Source organism: Poecile atricapillus, chromosome 3 (assembly GCF_030490865.1).
Source record: "Poecile atricapillus isolate bPoeAtr1 chromosome 3, bPoeAtr1.hap1, whole genome shotgun sequence".
NCBI lineage: Eukaryota > Metazoa > Chordata > Aves > Passeriformes > Paridae > Poecile > Poecile atricapillus.
In genome coordinates this window covers 30,220,980-30,239,694 of record NC_081251.1, presented here as the reverse complement: position 1 = coordinate 30,239,694, position 18,715 = coordinate 30,220,980, and the positions used below count along the sequence as shown (strand labels likewise).

General features: G+C 44.3%; 1 protein-coding gene across 1 annotated transcript in view; it reads right to left on the bottom strand.

The window, feature by feature from the left end:
* RIMS1 (regulating synaptic membrane exocytosis 1) overlaps positions 1-17,730 on the bottom strand; it is a 303,396-nt gene extending 285,666 nt beyond the window's left edge. Inside the window, exon 1 of the mRNA XM_058836215.1 lies at positions 17,294-17,730. Coding sequence (XP_058692198.1) covers positions 17,294-17,457 — 164 coding nt within the window. The 5' untranslated portion in view covers positions 17,458-17,730. The remainder of the gene's footprint in view (positions 1-17,293) is intronic.
* Positions 17,731-18,715: the final 985 nt, after the last annotated feature.

Here is an 18,715-nt window from a genome sequence, read left to right as displayed (position 1 = left end):
TCCTCCCTGCTTACTCTGTTAGGAAGGTAATATCCTGGTTCAGGGCATTTCTACAGACTCCATCGTACAGCACCTGTCATAGCAGGGGCCCTTTCCTAAAAAGAGAAAGCATTCTTATGAGTAAAAAGATTAAACTAGATTCCAAGTACTCAAAACCAGTTCTGGAGCTTCAAAAATGCTCCAAAATTCTGAGACTGAATTAACACAGCAAATTGCTTTGAAAAATAATAATGATGATTACTACCACTATGTTTAGGAACCCTAAGATGTGGTTGAGCTTGGTTTCAAAGTCCTCTGCTACAAACAAGGAGACCTAACCATCCTCTTTTTAAATCAGACCAGATCTCTTAAGTGGATCTATCTTTTGGTGGGAAGGTATGGGGAAGCCAAGGAGTAGTTAGATAATACTGTAAAATTATTATTTTCTGGGAATGTTGAATTCAAATGAACTGAGTTGTGCACTTCCTCCTTCAGTCAAACTACCCTGTGTTTCCGGACACTCTTGCTGTACCACCTGAGCCTGCTGAGATCTGTGAAAGCAGCTCTGCCAAGCCTCAAGTGCCTGAACCTAATGACTCAGACCCTTCTCTTCACAGTCATGAAGCTGGCTTACACTCTGAGAATTTCTAAACCTTTGCGTTTTCTACTTGCCTTCTAATTTATTTATTATCACACTGAAAATAAATGTTCACCTCCTCCTGATTCATGTGCTTAACTATCTCCAGTTCAAGCCCAAAGGGAAACAGACACATAAATAAGCAAGTCCCAGGTCTGCTACCAGAGGATCCATCACTTTTCATTACCCAGTTCTCAGTGTGCAGAAGTGCTATTTTACGCTTGTTCTGTACTAGACGAATAGCTAGCTGCATCACTCACAGCCTACTTCCAGACTCCTATCCAAGCTAATTCCAGCCTTCCCCTAACATCTTGCTCATGTCATATATTCCTCTTCTCCTGATCCCCACAGCACTGCCTGTAACCCCTCTGAGTCCAACTTCTTGTGCCTTAAGGGAGGCATACTTTCATGCAGTTTCCCACTTACTTGTGTTCTTTCCCCTTTCCTGGTGTCCCTCACAAGGCCACAGACTGCACTCTCATCCTCTCACTTCATTTCTCTTCTCCCACAGCAACTAAGCAACCACAGCTTTTCTAGTGAATAGCCTTGCCAGCACAATGCAAAATGCTGCCTATTTTGCATACTTCTCTCATTAATCTGGTGGTTACCTTGTGAGGGCATTTAAAACACCTTAGCTAACGTGGAGCTTAAGTTTAATGCAATAATTATTTTAATAGGGATGTTATCAAAGAATCAAAGTTTCACTAATGGCAGTTTAACGATAATTCACATTCAAAAGGTACTGGTTCTCATGTGGAAGGAAATATGCTCTAACCTCAACCATAATACTATTTGAGAAATGAAAGATCCCCGAAGGAAAGATAGTGATCTCAAAAATTATGCAGGAGGGATCTGAAGAAAGTGGCACACTGCTACACAGGTGTAAAAACCCAGTCAGAATCACTGACTGAGCTGAAACCTTTTTCACTGCTGTCTGTGTTCCAGCAATGAAACATGCAGAGTCCAGAGACCACTTCCACTTGAGGAAATACTCAGGATGTGTTCAAGGGAGCTCCACGTTGGTCAGCTCCAGAATCCAACACCTGCTTCCAGGCTCCCTCCAATCCCTGCTGCCCACAGCTACAAAACCTTATTTACAATAGCAACCAGCTTCCCACCCACTCCTCACTCCTAAAGTCAAGAAGTAGTACCAATGGACATCTCAAATACCAGCTGACATCTGTGTTTAGACAACAAAATCCCTGCCTGGGAAACACCAGTCCAGCTTCAGTACTGTCACCACACACCCAGGGACAGTGCAGACATACCCTCTGCCATGACTGGAAAGTGCTTTGTATCTCTCAACACTGACTGCAGTTTGTCCTCTCAGCAACTTTTTATGAACTGAGCATGACATTTGCACTGAACAACACCGCATTTACCTTACAATTTTGCAGGAAGCTCACCTTAAACAGAAATGCAATTTATTATGTTCACAAAGTCTCCTTAACTCAGCTTGATTTGGCTAAGATTTTATTTTATGAAGACTATTATTATAATGCCTGGAATGAGGAAAAAGAAAAATTGCACATGTTCCTAAAATATTACAGATTGAACTCTGATGCCCTAGACATATTGTATGTAGTAAGTCAGATATAGATATAATATATATCCATGTTACCACCATGATTTAAACATCTGGAAGGTAAGTAAACTTGAAAACCTTAATGATAAATACAGTATGAGATAAAGAAACATATAACTTTATAAACCATTTTTTAATTCAGCTGGGGAGAACCATATTACTATAGGGCATGATTTGAACTGTCTTCTAGAGAACAAACTCTAGTACTTTTCAGGCTTACAACATAAAACAAAACATATTTGGGGAACTAATAAAAATTGAATGCTGATAGCCCTGGCATGCAGCTCTCCAAAGGATATTTTGCTACCACATAAGAAAGGCTCAACTACACAGCATAAAAAAACTTGCAGACTGCTACATTCTGATAAACTATAGAGCGGCATTGGATTTGAGTGGCAAGGTTTTAGTAGCTGGTGATCTACAGTGACTCCTATGAGAAGCTGCTCGAAGCCTTCCCCATGTCCAACAGAATCAGTGCCAGCTGCCTTCCAAGATGGACCCATCACTCACCAAGGCCAAGCCCCTCAGTGTCAGTGTTAGCGCTGCTGGGATAATCATTGAATCATAAAATTAAGATCACTGAATCCAACATTTCACCAAATGTCACCCTGTCAATTAAATCCTAGCACTAAGTGCCACATCCAGACCTTTCTTGTACACTTCCAGGGACAATGACTCAACCACTTCCCTGGGCATCTCACTCCAATGCTTAACCACCCGCTCCATGAAGAAATTATTCCTGATGTTCATCCTGAACCTTCCCTGGTATAGCTTGACACCATTTCCTCTTCTCCAGTCACTGGTTGCCTGGGAGGAGAGCCTGACCCCCACCTGGCTGCAAACTCCTTTCAGGGATTTGTAGAGAGTGTTAAGATCTCCCTTGAGCCTCCTTTTCTCTAAACTAAACAACCCCAGCTCCCTCAGCTGCTCCTCATAGGACTTGTGCTCCAGACCCTTCCCCAGCTCCACTGCTCTTCTCTAGATTCACTCCAGCACCTCATGTCCTTCTTGTAGTGAGGGGCCCAGAACTGGACACAGGACTCAAAGTCAGACCTCACCAGTGCTGTGTACAAGGGCACAGTCACAGCCTGGTCCTGCTGGCCACACTGCTGCTGGCACAGGCCAGGATGCCATTGGTTTTCTTGGACACCTGGGCACACTGGCTCATGTTCAGCTGCTGTCGACCAGCACCCCCAGGTGCTTTTCCCTGGGTTGCTTTTCAGACACTCCGCCCCAGCCTCTAGCACTGTAGGGCGTTGCTGTGACCCAAGTGCAAGACCCAGCTCTTGGCCTTGTTGAACCTCATCCAGTTGACTCTGACCCATTGGCTGGCCATTCCTGTCCAGATCCTTCCTGCCCTCCAGCAGATCAGCACACCCACCCAACTTGGCACTGGCTGTAAACTTACTGAGGGTGCACTCAATCTCCTTATCCAGATAAAGACCTTAAACAGGACTGGCCCCAATACTGAGTCCTGGAGAATACCACTGGGCACCAGCCATCAGCTGGATGTGACTCCATTCACCACAACTCCCTGGGCCTGACCATCCAGCCAGTTTTAATCCAGATAAGAGGTCACCTGTCTAAGCCATGGGCTGACATTTCCTCCAGAGGAAGTCTATGTCAATGGCTTTACTGAAGTCCAGGTAGACTACATCCAGTTTTTCCCTCACGCACTAGACAGGTCATTAAAAAAGACCAGGCTGGTTATCCAGGACCTGCCTTTCCTAAACTCAGGCTGGCTGGGCCTGATCCCCTGGTTGTCCTACACACACTGCATGATAGCACTTAAGATGATCTGTTCTGCACTGGAGCTGGGGAAGACTGTGAGGAGTTTTCCCCTGAAAAGGAAGGAATGGCAGAGATAACGTGACAAACTGACTGCAGCGCCCATTTCCCATCCCAAAGCTTGTCTGAGGGAGAAAACAGAGAAAATCAGGAGTGAAGTTGAGCCCAGTAAGAAGGAGAGAGTGGGATAAAGTGTTTTAAGATTTGGTTTTATTTATCATTATCCTACTCTGATACTGACAGGCAGTAAGTTAAATTAATTTCCCCAAGCTGAGTCTGTTTTGCACATGACAGTAACTTTCAGTGATCTCCCCCTGCCCTTATCCTGCCCAGAAACCCTTCATTATATTTTCTCTCCCCTGCCCAGCTGACAAAGGGAGAAACAGAGCAGCTTTAGTGTCCACCCAGCATCCAGCCACAGTGAAGCCAGCAGAGCACACAGCAATAAAATCTTTCCTGTACTCTCTGTCGCCTCAGCTTTAGCCTGGAGGAAAATGTACTTCTCCTTTTCCTTTTCCTTCAGGGAAAACACTTATAATTTTCTTGTTCATTCAGTTCTTGGCCTCTGACAAAGGAGTCAAAAGGGTGGCAGTTGCCAAAGTCACTTATTGATTTTCTTGGTTTATTTATGAATTCCAGACATGCAAGTGCCTGTCTTCAAATTTTAACACCTGGTATTTCACACCATTAAGTAAATTGCCAGGAAGACTACTTCCTTTCCACCTCTGCAACTTTCACATAGCTAGCAAGCTGTCCTCACAGAAAGTTCATCAAAGTTTGGCTTCCATAGAAAGCTTTCAAATTTAGGTCTTCTCCACTAAAGCTGTATGCGAAAGTTATCTGCTTTTTCTACTTTAAAGTAAGCTTTCTTCTGTGGTCTTAGTCTACCAGTACACAGGAAGGAAAGCTCTGTATTAAGATGAAAAGAAATAGGAAGCAAAGGGAAAAGTAAAAAGGTATAGTATGGGATCAACAGGAAGTTTCAAGGCTAATCCCAGTACACTGCAGTAATCCAACAGAATGAGACAAAAACCATGAATCACTCTGTCAAGGTCTTAATTTCAGAGAAATATGGCCAACACTTATATGCAGGCAGAAAAAAACCACAAAACCGTAAATTCTTCAAGGATAGAGCTGAAAGCACTCCCGAACTATAAACCCAGTAAAAACTAAGAGGGCAAAACCCCTCTATTACAAGGAGCATTCCTGTTGCTGCTGCTCTCCTCAAGATTCTTCCCTCATATTGTTCATGTCATTAATTTTACTTTACATCACAGAAATCTCAGCTTTCATCTTTTTGATCTCATACAGAGCAAAAACCAAGAAAGAAAGACTCAGATCACCTTGGCTGAATGCAAGATAGAGCATGGTCTCACCAGCCATGTAACCAGAACTCCCCAGCTCCTTTTCTACATGGACTGCTTAAACCTGGTCAGACAGGGACCAGCTTAGAACTTCAAACAGGCCCACTAGAAAAAGGGATGCTACAAATGAACAAACCTGTAAATTCCTGCTGAATCCCTGGTCAGTCAACTCCCAAGAACTTGTGTAGATAGTTTTTTATGATGAGTGCATAACTGATGAAGGAAGATTAAAAAACCCCTTTCAAGATAAATTATGAAGATATTTTGCTGAAAAAGTGAGAGCTTTTAAATTTAAAAACTACAATCAATATCAAATCATCTAAAAACACAAAATACAAGAATCATAATATATTAGTCAGGTTCTATAGTCTTAGAACAGATTTCTCATTAAAAAATCAATATCTAATTTTGCTCTGAAATACAAGAAAAATGTACTGTGCATTTAATCTCAAAGGAATTTACACACTTTTCACATATACACTAGCAGAATCAATTCATATAATTCTGCAATTTCCACCTTTGAGTAAATACAGTTCCTTTCTGTGAGTATATTGAAAAGGAGTTTCTTGGAGAAACCAATGGAAAACAACATACAATATCAAGACTGCAGGAAGTTAGGAGTATGCAGAACACAAAGTAATAAAAAAAATACGGATACACTTCTGAAAAGTGATAAATAAAGTGTGGTGCTTTTTTTTGTTGTTGTTGCTTCTCCAGAAAAGTAGGTAGCCACACCTTGGTTTCAATTTTCTTAGGTTTCTTACTTTCTGTGCAAGGCTTGGGGTGTAACTGAACAATTATTGGATGCATTTGGGTAAAATGTGCTTTGGTCTGCAAAACACAAGATTTACACAGACATATCCCATTTAAACAGACTGAACAACTCTTTGGTTTTGGTCCAGTTAACAGATGTGCTTCCAGTGAGACTTGTTCAAGGCAGAGTCTCAACACAATTAATCAAACTCAGCAGAGACATGGGACCACAGAAATATAATGTTTTGCTGGTCAATGGCAGCAACTTTGTCACTTGTCCTTGAGATATGACTGCAGGCAATATTGTTCCTAATTTTCAGCTCTTCAACAACTTTCAGCAATGCATTCTGCATGTTTACAGCAATGCTAAGCAACATAATGTTGTAATTAAAGTCCATAAAGCAACTTGTACATATTTCTGTACAGCGGTATTCACAGTCCCATATTCTTAGGCACAAGCACATATACACATATAAAGCCTCTTTTAATTCTCATCCACAAAGTGCAAACCCATTTCTCTGTCACTTTGCAGGTAGTATCCTGGGCCAAAATCAATAGAGTTAAACTAGGATGATCTAGAGCCCTCATAAATTCTGTCCTGTCTTTTAAACTGCCTCAGCTCACGCTCCATGTGCTATATCAAACAGCTGCCTTCCCATTCTACATCTATAGCTAAAAACACATGACCAGCAGAACATGAAACTGTATAGCAGAAGTTTGTTGTGCAATGTCAAACTTTCTACAATCAATAACAGTACCAAGAAGACTTATCACATAAAGTAACTAAAATACTCATAGGGTTTTATATTCTTTTACTGCTCAAGCTTTAACATTTTTTCATCCACATCTGTGCAATATCATAAATCAGTACAAAACTTAATCTCCTGATGTCAAATGTCAAAATTATTCTAAAGTTAATACTATAAATAAGCAAAAGTGCAATGACTTTACTTTGAAAATAACTTCATATAAAAGGCTAATTAAAAACCTAGAGAATAATGAATATAGATGAAAAAATACTCTGCTTTCTTAGAACTTGCAAGTGCTAAATAAATTGTGGAAAGAAAAAAGATGAGAAAGCTCAGACAGCTCTTACATGTGGTTTTGCATAGCTCTTGATGCTTTTTCCAAGACCAGTGGAATCACTGAAAGAAAAGTTACACTAAAAAAACATGGCTCAAAACACAAGTAAACATATTCAATCATCCAGCTTCCAAACTGGCCTTTTCTTACATAAACTGCTTCATTGTCATTTCTTTCAAAATCCTATTACTAAACATTTAATCTTTAACATTATTATTAGCCAGAGATGTAAATAGTTCATGGATAAAACTTTGGATTGTTTGTATAGTATAGGACCATAGATTTTCTAAATATCTGGAAAGAGCATGGTGTATCAATAGACGCATTACAAAATCCTAGTTTATGGATATGATTTTGAACCCTTCACAATATATTCAAGGACTTTAAAATTAATATATATTTTACAAAAACGCAGACAAAATCTTCATGAGCAGTGCCGACGCGATTTTTAGTGCTCATTAGGCTCACAGTCCAAACAAGGCTGGAAAAAAATGTATCATCTTTTATTAAACCTTCTAGCATAAGACAGAGTTTTGGATGCATAAACACTTTGATCAATTCAGAGTATGCAGTATTGGTAACCTAGAGAAACACTTGAGAAGACACTTCACACTTAGGTCATTCAAGCATGTGAAGACTTCCATTAGCAATTTTCAGAACAAACAGAGCGCTCTGCTTCTTGCTAAAAGAGTAGTACCCTTTTTCCCTGCAATATAATAGTACTTACATTAAAATAGTGTTGTTGGGCTGTGCTCCATTTATGAGAAATGTCCCAATAAATTTCATATAATGAAGTTCAAAAAGTCACTCTCAATTAAGGATCTTAAAGTAAATAACTGTATTTTGATGCAAGATATTTAAACAACCATTCTAGAAATTTATGAGAATTTAGGATTTATCTAAAGCCCAAAATACGAAGAAAATTATTTTGTGGTTATAGCTCAGATCCTCAAAATTTGAAGCAGTTAATTTGCTAAATCCATCACTAAAAAGTGTAGTTCTATCTGCTAGGTTCATCTCTGATCAAAAAGCAACTCTCAGGGCATATACTGATCTTCAGTGATTCCAGGTGGCCTTAATATAGGAAAGACAGACCAAAACATTAGGAGATTTCTAACACTAAATTTTTATTACAGATATCTGAAAAAATTCCATATACAGACAGGTACATTCCCTTAGCTTCAATAGTATGAACAGTGCTTGCCATAGGCAAAGTGTACAAAGTCCTGACACTGAAAATGAGACACACATGCTGTGAAGAAATTCAGAAATTTGTACCTAAATAGGTGTTCCAATTAAATCTAGAACTGTCTGGAAACAGCTACTCATCATGCCGTGTCTTTTCATGCCTCTGAAGTGGCAACTGTATGAATGGTTTTGTGTGTCATTATCCTGAAAACTGCAACTAGCTCTTCTTGCCTCTGTAACAGTGCCAGGAAGTATATTTGGAATATGGCTTTTTGCTTAAAACTCTCTCTGGGCATAAGTATCTGACATGCAATCAAATTTTGAGGATGATTACTTCAGTTTTACAGAAAATGACAATGATATCCTATCAATTGTCTTATCTAAGAAACCATTAGATGAAACTCATCGTGATATTCTTTCCTGCTGCTTATTGCAAATATCAAAAGTCTAACTAACATTTACTGCCTAGATTCCAAAACTAAGCTACACTATAAACATTGCATAATATTTCACCATACCTATGGTATACTATGAAGTATAAAAATAAGAGATAAAACAACCATAATTCTTGACAGATGTAGATATCTGATAAGGTATCTGCATCTTCACAGATCTAATACCTAGATTTGACTGAGGCAAATCATACAGAGGTGTAAATCTGGTGAGGTGTAAATCATTTCACAAATTTTAAATTTATGCAAGTATTTTCAAAAAGCAGAATGAAACTACTCACTCCGTGTTTGTAACTTATGACATAGGATTTTTTTATATGTTTTATCACTGCTGGGAACTCAAGTCAGATTATAGGCACGCAAGCTTTTTCCCCTAAAACATAATTGCATGCTAACATCTATTAATTAAAACTGATAGGCCCAGGAGAGTAGACAAATACAGCAGCCACCAGTGGGTAGAGCAAAGGAGAAAGTAAAATGAACTAGAAATTATAATTGGTTCTAATTATTGGCAACTCAAAACAGAATTTCAGTTTTGTCATTTTCTACCTTCAATGACTGCATTTCAACAAGCTTGAATACAAGGGCAGCAGTATTTTTAAATAGCCTTTTCTTAAGGCATTAATATCAAGTTCTAAAATGCTTAGTAACCGCTTGATGAAGGAAGCATGCTACATCTTTGTTAGATGCTTTCCTATCCAAGGATGCAAAAAAGTCTTTGCATGAGTCTTCATAAATAAAAGGGTATTGACAAGACTGAGAATTTCAAATCACTCTTAATGTTGTTCTCCCCCTGCTATTTTCCAGAAAAATAAACAACAGGATAGTACCCTCCCCCTCTATGAAGAAGCCTCTTCTGTATAATTCCTTTTAAGATAAGGTTTATAACAATTCTGTACTTTGAGAAGTTCCTGCCCAGAGATCATGTTCTTTCACAGTCTTTGTCTTCCCCCTTCTGCAGGGCACAGATAATGCCCTGAATTTGAAGAATGACAGACTTCTTAGTTAGAAAGTATTACTGCAATGTCAGACAAAGCTAGCAATGAAGCTCAGGCAGAATCTTGCATCAAGTGAAGAATCATGTGGGAAGACACATGCGCACAAAATAATGCCCTTTGCATCCAATAAAGCCACTTAAACTCAGGCCAGAGAAGAGCTCTGGACAACAGCTTGCATCTCAGGCGTTCTGAAAGTTCAACATACACCGATCTGAAGCCTGTGTCTAAAAGATAGTAGGAATGTTTATTACTGTCTGTCATCCCCTATCACCTCCCTGTTAAGCTACCTCTTCTGTAGCTTTTAAGAAATGCCTATCAATCTGCTATTGTCTGCTGACAGTCTCCTGCTCCTCCTCAGCAGTGAGATGGCTGCCCAGTAGATCAGTCAATGACTGTCTCATAATTGCCTTGCTAGTGACTGTGTTCAGTTGAGAATATGTTTTGACTCCTCAGTCTCCTTAGAAAACTCAGTCCATCCTCAAGTGGTGAAAAAATCACTATCAATTCTCTGAAATACCCTGAAAGGCATGAAAACATTCCTCGCAATTCTGAGGTCACAACAAGTTGTCTGCTTTATCAAAACACATTTATGCCCATACCTGCCCTCTCAGACTGATGAAAACTTGGAGCTTCAAATGTTGTTAAATTCGTTCTGATGCTTCCATTGGCCAAAAGGCCATAACAGTTTCTGCACTGTTCAATTCTCTCTCCTCCTCTCTGAGCAAAGGCCTTGGGCAGTAAAGAGAAAAGAGTGAGGAGCAGTGACCAAACCAGTCCTTTCCCTGAATGATTTGTGAACATGTTTAGATACTGGTCTCTCTTGTAAGCCTGAAAACATCCAGCATAAGAACATGCCAAATCTTGCACAAGGAGAATAATCCCAGGGGCCAACCAACTGGAAAGAAGCTCTTCAGAGAAGCAACTGAGAATTCCTGGTCAAGACCAAGCTGAATGTGAGCCAGAAACATATGCTTGCAGCAAAGAAGGCCAATGCTATCCTGGGCTGCACTGGAAAAGCATCACCAGCAGACTGAAAGTAGTGATTTTTGCTCTCTGCCACATCTGGATGATAAATCTAGTTCTGGGCTCCTCAATATAAGAAAGACATGCTGGAGCCAGTGCTGCAAGGAGCCATGAATACAGACAAGGAACAGGAGCACGTTACATGAGGAAAGGCTGAGACTGGGGACTGTTCAGCCTGAGGAAAGAAGACCCAGAAGGATTTGTACACATGTAAATTCCCAGTGGGGAGGTCTAAAGAAGACAGAGCCAAACACTTCCTAGTGTCACCCGGTGACTGGACCAGAAGCAATGGACACACACTGAAACACAGGAAGTTCCATCTAAATTATTACTGTGAGGGTAGCTGAACACTGGAAAAGACTATCAGAGAGACTGTGGAGTCTCCATCCTTGGAGATACTCCAAAGCCATCTGCACTTGGTCCTGGGCTACCTGTGGCAGGTGGCCCTGCTTTGAGTAGGGGGTTGTACCAGACAATCTCCGTAGTAAAATTGTTTCATCATGGATTTGTACACTCAAGTGTCAGGAGCAGAGCTGGCACTGCCAGTAAGAGGTGCAAGGTAATATTTGAACAGTCTTTCTGGGTGATTTGAGAGGCTTAAAATACCCATGCACATAGCAAGCAACCTGCTTGCTCCCTGCACCACCATAGGGTCTGAAACATGGTGGATCCAAACTGCTTTAAGTACAAAGGAAGAAATAAAGGCTTTCAAGCAGAAGCCTCCATTCCTCCTGCTCTGCTGCAGAGGAAGTGAGATTTGTGAAGCCATGGAAAGAATAAATAAGAGGGAGGCTGAATCAGAGGAGAGAGTCTTGGTATTGTTTATCTATTTTATCCTCTAAGTCCTTGGTGCCAAATGCACAACCAGTTCCCAGAACTCTCAATTCCTCCATTGTTTCTCAGTGGGATTAAAGACAGGCTTTCGACCCTTCATACTAGAGTTAAGATAAAGACAGACTTCCTGAAGACAGCCCCTTCACTCTCACTTTTATTTCTGGAAAGTGGCCCAGTTTCAACTGAAAGGAGGAAAAATGATCCTACCTCTTCCTTCCCTACTTTTTATGGAAGGGCAATTATTAGCAGGGGATTTACAGCATAAAGCCTAAGAAGGTCTTGGAACCATACTTTGTCCTGCTGCCTGTAAGTATTATACAAAATGAGGATGGCAAGCAGCTACCACACTGAGCAGTAGTCAGTGTTTTCTGACAATGTTAGGTGTGGTCCAAGTGCTGGAAAGGGAGCAGACACTGTCTCCAGGAAACTGGTTGAGAGCACAAGCCTCAGTCTTCAATTACACAGCAGTGAAAGCTGGAAGCTTTCAGTGCCCCAAGGAAATTATAGAGAAGTTACTTTGCAAACCCTGAAACAGATATTCTCACCAACTCCAAGTGACCGGGATTTAGCAGCCCTGAAACATGAGCAGCTGCAATATCCCTATTGATTCTGGAGACCTGAAATTAAAATCATGCTTGTGTGCCATACTAGGTGGTCAAAATAGGGCGTTAGCAACAAATTCTCCCTAATTATTAACTGCCATGAAAAATCTTGAGATAACTTTTAAGATGGGAAAGTTTCAAGTATGTACTACCTCCTCTACTCAAGCTACTCTTTGATTAACTCTAACTAATCAGAGTTACAAAACTACAAAGCACTTCCTGTGTCTTAGTTAACCTTCCTCCTATTGCAACTACCTCAGCCAACAACTCCACAGCCTTCTTTATGTCCCATCAGAAGCTTAGTAAGAGCTTTTATCCCCACTTAAGTGTGCTCCAGCAAATGAATGTTGTGGTAACTAGGAACCACTTCTTACCTGGAACTCAACTAGCTGTGTTCTCAGTTACCATAGTTTCCACTCAGTACTTGCCTAACCCAATAAGATAAGGTACACAACTACATATAAGCAAACTTCATCCTAAGTACACATATATATAATTCTGTGATTTCTCTGTGAAGTTTGCTGTACATAACTCTGTTTTTTTCAATTCAAGGCACCTTATACCCACAAGCAAAATAGTTGCCTCAGGCTACCTAGTGTTTAAATGTACACTCTAAGCCTTTAAACTATTTTTTCTTTCAATTTTACACACACACTTTTGCAAATGACAGTTTGTTTCTCTCTTCAGTCTCATTGAAAAGTTACCCTTTCATGCTTCTTCACAATTTTTTAGTCACATCAGTCACCTTTTGAGCAATATCTGGACTTCAGGCTAGACATTAGTCACTCAACATGAAACTCTTCCCTTCCAGCTACAGGAGTATCTACCAAATAAAACAGGAAAAAATGCCTCCAATGTGAATTAGTCTGCAAAGGAGGCCATTTTACTACATTTTGCTCTATGCAAACATTTATTCATAAAAGAACAGAAAAAGCCTGGGTGTCTAAGATTGAGTACTATTAAAAGAGATGATAGAGACTATAGTCTTCAGAGATATGCACAAAATCTGGCAAAGTCAGTGTGAACAAGAGTGCATCAGAGTTCAGTATACACCATGGTAATGCCCTATCTACCCAACAGACGGCTCTCCATGCAGCTTTCAAAGGTGTGGCAAATAGGAAAGTGATGCTCTCCCAGCCACAGAAGAACAAAACACAAAGCTCTGAAGCTCCAAGATGAGATAGAGGACCTGCTTCCTACTCCCAGACTGTGAGACTGCACTGAAGAGGTTTCAGTTTCTACTTAGTGCCTAGCAAGCAGCAAAGTGTTTATGTGGATTTGAGTCTTCAGTGCCATGCAACAGACGGGGACCACAGTTCATCGAATGAAGGCAGGGATATGGGCTCAGGAATACCTGGTGACACTGTCACTATTACAGAAGGAATGCAGAACCTGCCTTTAGATGTGAAGGCAATTTCAAGCAATCAGTTAACAGCAAAGTGTTCCTTCCTGTTACTAAAACATGCAAAAGAAGGATCCTTTACAAACGCCCAAACTCCTCAACACATTGTTCCATGGTATTCAACAAGTCATAGGACAGCAGTGTTCCCCTTCCACAAACACCACCCACAGCAGTGTGAAATCTGATATCAGAAGGGTATGGGAAAGATGAGGTCCCTTGCCGCTGACCAGGCGTGACTAGAAAAAGAAAGTCACACTGACCAGGGTAAGATGCACATCTTTATCCTAAGAAGGTTACAAGCTCTGTTAGCCCCACACTGCTGAAGGAAACTCAACAAAATGACAGATAGGGAAAGTTCCTGGAAAGCAGCAAGCAGGTGGTCTCAAACCGAAGGGGGCATTTGTAATGCTCCAGTGCAAGCAGTGAAAACAGCTCAATGTCCAGTTCTGTACCCTGTAACAGCACCCTGTTCACAGGCTGGCACGCTGCAGTACGTGCTGATGTCAGCGGGAACTGGCAGACAGGATTTACAAGAAGGCTTTTAGCTCACAGTCAGAAACAGGGATCAGGAAGACACGGAGGTACAGACCCACAGGAGAGGGACACAGCCTCTTTAACGATGACCCTAACTGCTTTCACTTCTCCAGAAATCCATATAGTCCACTCACAGAAGCACTTCAAACTCCCCTGGATCCACAATTTTATGACCACTGTATGAAGGATATAGTCATTTAACCAATATTTCTTCCTATGGCTTTGTGCTATGAGGAGTGATGGAAAGGAAAATTCCAAGTACTGTTTTAGAAACTTTCATTGCTATCAGGACATCCAGAACAGGAGAGAAATGCTGCACCCATTTTAGCCCTTATGATTCATGAGACAGCACATATCCGGCCTCTGATCAGCCCAGGATTGAAGGTAGCCTAGTTTGCAGCACTGATTCTCAGCTTCACTTTCAGGGAAAATTACAGATTTGCATGTGGGTGTTACAGATGGAAACATTTCTCCACCAGGTGGTTTTAATGAAAACTGGTGGCAGTTTTGTTGAGACATTTGGATAATCAGAAAATCTTTTAACAAAGATAATAGGAAGGAGTGGTGATGATATCTGACTTTTATAATATAGCTGTGTCATCTGATAGTACCACTGTATATTTGTAACAACCCTTCATAAAATTATGGAAGTAAATTCTTGTCAAAATTCCAGTCTTAAAAGAATTACTCAATGGAAAGGTGTGTCAAACTCTTATCCCAAAAAGAAAGTAAGCACTCAGCATACAGAAAAAGCAAATTATTTCAGAAAATCTAACGGCTGTCTCATAAGAAAAATATTTGCTGTGACTTGATTTTTACAAACTAATGATACAGCTAAAGCAAATATATAGGTTTCTAAGTTTTCCAATGTATTTTCCCTTAATTTCTGCCTCTTTAAATAAAGACAGAAATCTAAAATCACAGTTTCTCAGGCCAGTGGAGGATATAGCCTGTTATTACTTGAAAGAACTTTTGTACGGAAATGAACTTTTAAATTTGGATATCAAAAATTTTAAAGATAATATAAAGTAATTTCTAGTTGAATTCACAAAGCACCATTTTTGTCCTCTTCTAAAAATTGTATTTGAAGTATCCAAAGTTCATTTAGTGAAACTGCTGAAGATTCCCATAATCTCATAGGAAAGGAAATATCAGTCCAGAATTCAGAAACACCAATGAAAAAAAAAAAAAAAAAAAAGGGGGGGGGGGAAGAGGGGAAGTGAAAAAAGGAGGAAAAGTTATCCTCTACCCAATGTTAACAAGAATAGGGCTGAAAAAATGCTATCTTTACCAATGGAAGTTCATTCTCACAGTGACTTAAGATTTATAGTATTCCTCTACAACATTATCACAGAACCAGTAATCTTCTTCACAGAATAAAAGCTAAATATTTGTAGAAAAGGAGCTGTGCTGGAGGACAAGGAACAGAAGGATACATATAGTTTAGAGCCTTTGAGCTACTCCTTTATTTAATTTTTTTCTGATTAATAGAAACTGGGAAGGGATACTTCACTCACGTTTCCCCACAGTGACTAACACAACGCATTTTCACGGAACATTTCTCATTCCAATCACCCCACTTCCAAGGGTAGCCACACCCCAAGCACAATGAACTGCAACAGCAAACTGAACTCTTCCGTCTTGAACTGAGATCCAAGCACCACGGTGCCGGACAGCTCCTAGCCAGCCCAGCACTGGCAGCTGGGCCTCAGTACCCACCGCTGCAAGGATCTCTAGTAGCCCCTGTAAAAATTCAGAGTCAAGAACGAATAGGAAGGGACAGGGACAAGAGTGTACTAAAACGCTGTCCCAGCTTCACCACGCACGGCGCACGGGGCCGCAGTCGGGAGCCTGCGGGGGTTTGGTCCCCAGCCGTGGGGAAGAGCCGGCACCTGCATCGCTCAAGCGGCTATTTCCGATGCAGCCGAAAGAAACACCCAGATCACGTCACACCTTCAGCGCATCCCTTCCGAGCACAGGTGCACGCAAGCAGGCGACAGTGAGGTAAGGATACACCTCCTGTGGCACGGAGGGTCTGCGTGGCGTCAGAGGCTCGCACTGTTCCAGTCACCTCTCCCACCACCTCCCGCCCGGAGCGAACAGGCCTGACGGGCTGTCAGAAGAGGAGAAACCGTGATTCTCCTCCACAGGCCACGACTCCAATCTGTTTATTCTCATCACTCGCAGTAGGCGATTCAGCAACGCTACGTTTGAAGCCTCCGACTGACGGAGGAGGCTAAAAAATGCGATCACATGCGATGTTTGGCAGGGACGAGGGGGTGAGGGAAAAGGTTCAAAAGAGGCTGTGGGGATCTGGTTTCCAAACATGGCACCTACCCACACCCCGCGCTCCCCGCACCCCTCCCCGTGCCGTCGGCAGCGGGATAAACCCACTCCCCCGCCGTCCCGCCAGCACGCCCGCCCGCTGGAATGAGCAGTGCGACTAATTCCATCTATTTCCTAATTACGAACGCCCTGCTGCCCCACAGCGCGCCGCTGCCCGGGGCTGCCCGCCCTGGAGCCGGCGGCGGGCGGGCCGAGGCCGGCGGCACGGCGGGCGGAGCGGGGGCCGGGGCTGTGCCGGGCGGGGGCAGCCGCCCCAGCCCCGCGGCGAGCGGCAGCGGGGGCCGAGCCAGGCGGGGGCAGCACGGCAGCCGCGGAGGCTCCCGCACGGAGGGAAACCCCACCCAGCGGCCCCTCCTGGCAGAGGCGGGGTTTTGGGGACCCCAAAGGAATCCCACCTCGCCCCTCACCCCCGTGTCGGGGTTTCCGCCCGCCCTGCGCCGCTGGCTCCCTCGGGGCGGGGAGGGCCGCCGTCCCGCTCCGTCCCGCCGTGCCGGGTTCTCCCGGCGGTGCTGCCTAGGGAGGAGCTGCCCGGGGTGGGGGAGGAGGAAGTTACGGGCCGGGAGCGGAGCGGGACCGGGGCTCCGCGGCGCCAGCCCCGCCGAGCAGGGCGAAGCCGGCTGGCTCCGGGCACCGGCCGGCTCCCGCTGTGGCAGCGCCCGCTCCGCCCGCCGGCGATCGGTGCATGAATGAGTGCCTGAATGAATGAATGACTAGCGTCTGCTTACTTGAGCATGGCCTCTTCTTTTTCTTCCTCCTCTTTCTGCCGGTCCATCACTGCCATGATGATGTTCCTCTCCTCCTCTGTCAGGTGGCTCAGGTCGGGCAGCTCCTGCATCGGGGGGGGCACCGTGGGCGGGCGAGGGCCGCGGGGCCCCACCGAAGAAGACATTTTCTTTCCGCCTCTCCCTTACACCTTCTACCTTTGCACGGCGAACCCAGCCAGCCTCTCCTCCGCCCCCTTCACAGGGTAGTCCTCCGAGCAGCGGCAGCCGGCAGCTCTCTGGCAGCAGCGGAGGAGGCGGAGACCCAGCCTTTCATGGTTGCTTGCATCCACCCCGGCCCGGTGCTGCCGCTGCTCGGTCCCTTTGTTTCCGCGGCTTCGGGGAGCTCAGGGGCTGCCGCGCCGCCGCCCGCAGCCCATCCTCCCGGCGGTGGGCGTGCGGGGCGGGGGTGCGGTGGCGCGGAGGACTCCGGATCGCCGCCGGCGGGCTGCGTGCGGGAGCGGGGGGGCGGTGCGCGCCGCCGGCCGGCCGGGAAGGGCGGGTGCTGCCGCCGCGATGCTCCGCCGCTGCGAGCCTGGCGCTGGAGAGGGAGGGAGCGAGGGAGGGAGGGGAGCTCGGTGCCGGTGAGGCGGAGTCCGAGGCGCGGCGCCGCTGCCCCTGCCCGCGCCGGGCACCCGGGCCGGCCGCGCCTCTCTCCCCGCAGCCTCCCGGGCTCGTCCGGCGGCCACACGGCCGCGGCGCTGGCACCGGCACCGCCGCCCTCCTCACGTCCTCCTCCAGCTTTCCCCACCGCAGGTGCTCGCCCGGGGCTCCCGCCGGGGCTCCCGGCTCACTCGAGGCAGGCCCACCCGTGGGAGGGTGCGGGTTTGCTGCGGGGCTGCCTGGGGCGCCGGGAAGCCTTGGGCTCCCAGTGCTGACGCCGCTCCCTCGGGCGTGAGCCGCGCTGACCCCTGCTGCAGCCCCCTTGCCTTAAGCCAGCGCTGTCGCGGCTAGAACGTCCCTTCTTTAGAGTCCCACGCTTCACGACTTTCTTGATAAGCTTCTTAAAGGCCGTTACTGCCCCCCATGCCACGGTCCACACACGCCTCCCACGCGGGTGACAAGCGCTCTTACCTATCAGACCCGTTTTTTAACTACTGTGACCCACTAAAACTGGCCACGAAACATGTCACAGTGCCGACTGCTGAACTGAGGGGTTAGTGCACAGTGGAACAAAACGTCATGTCCAGACAGAGATCGCTTCCCTGACAATTTCTGGTCTACTAGCTCTGAGTAACTTCATTTTGGGGAGCTCGTAATGAATGCAACAGCTCTTCTCTACAGGAGATCATCTGCATGTCATCCGCTAGCCAAAAGCTCATGCATCTCGCTCTGAGGTGTCCTCTGCTCACACATGTGCCTGTCAGTGAATGAAATCGTTCAGGC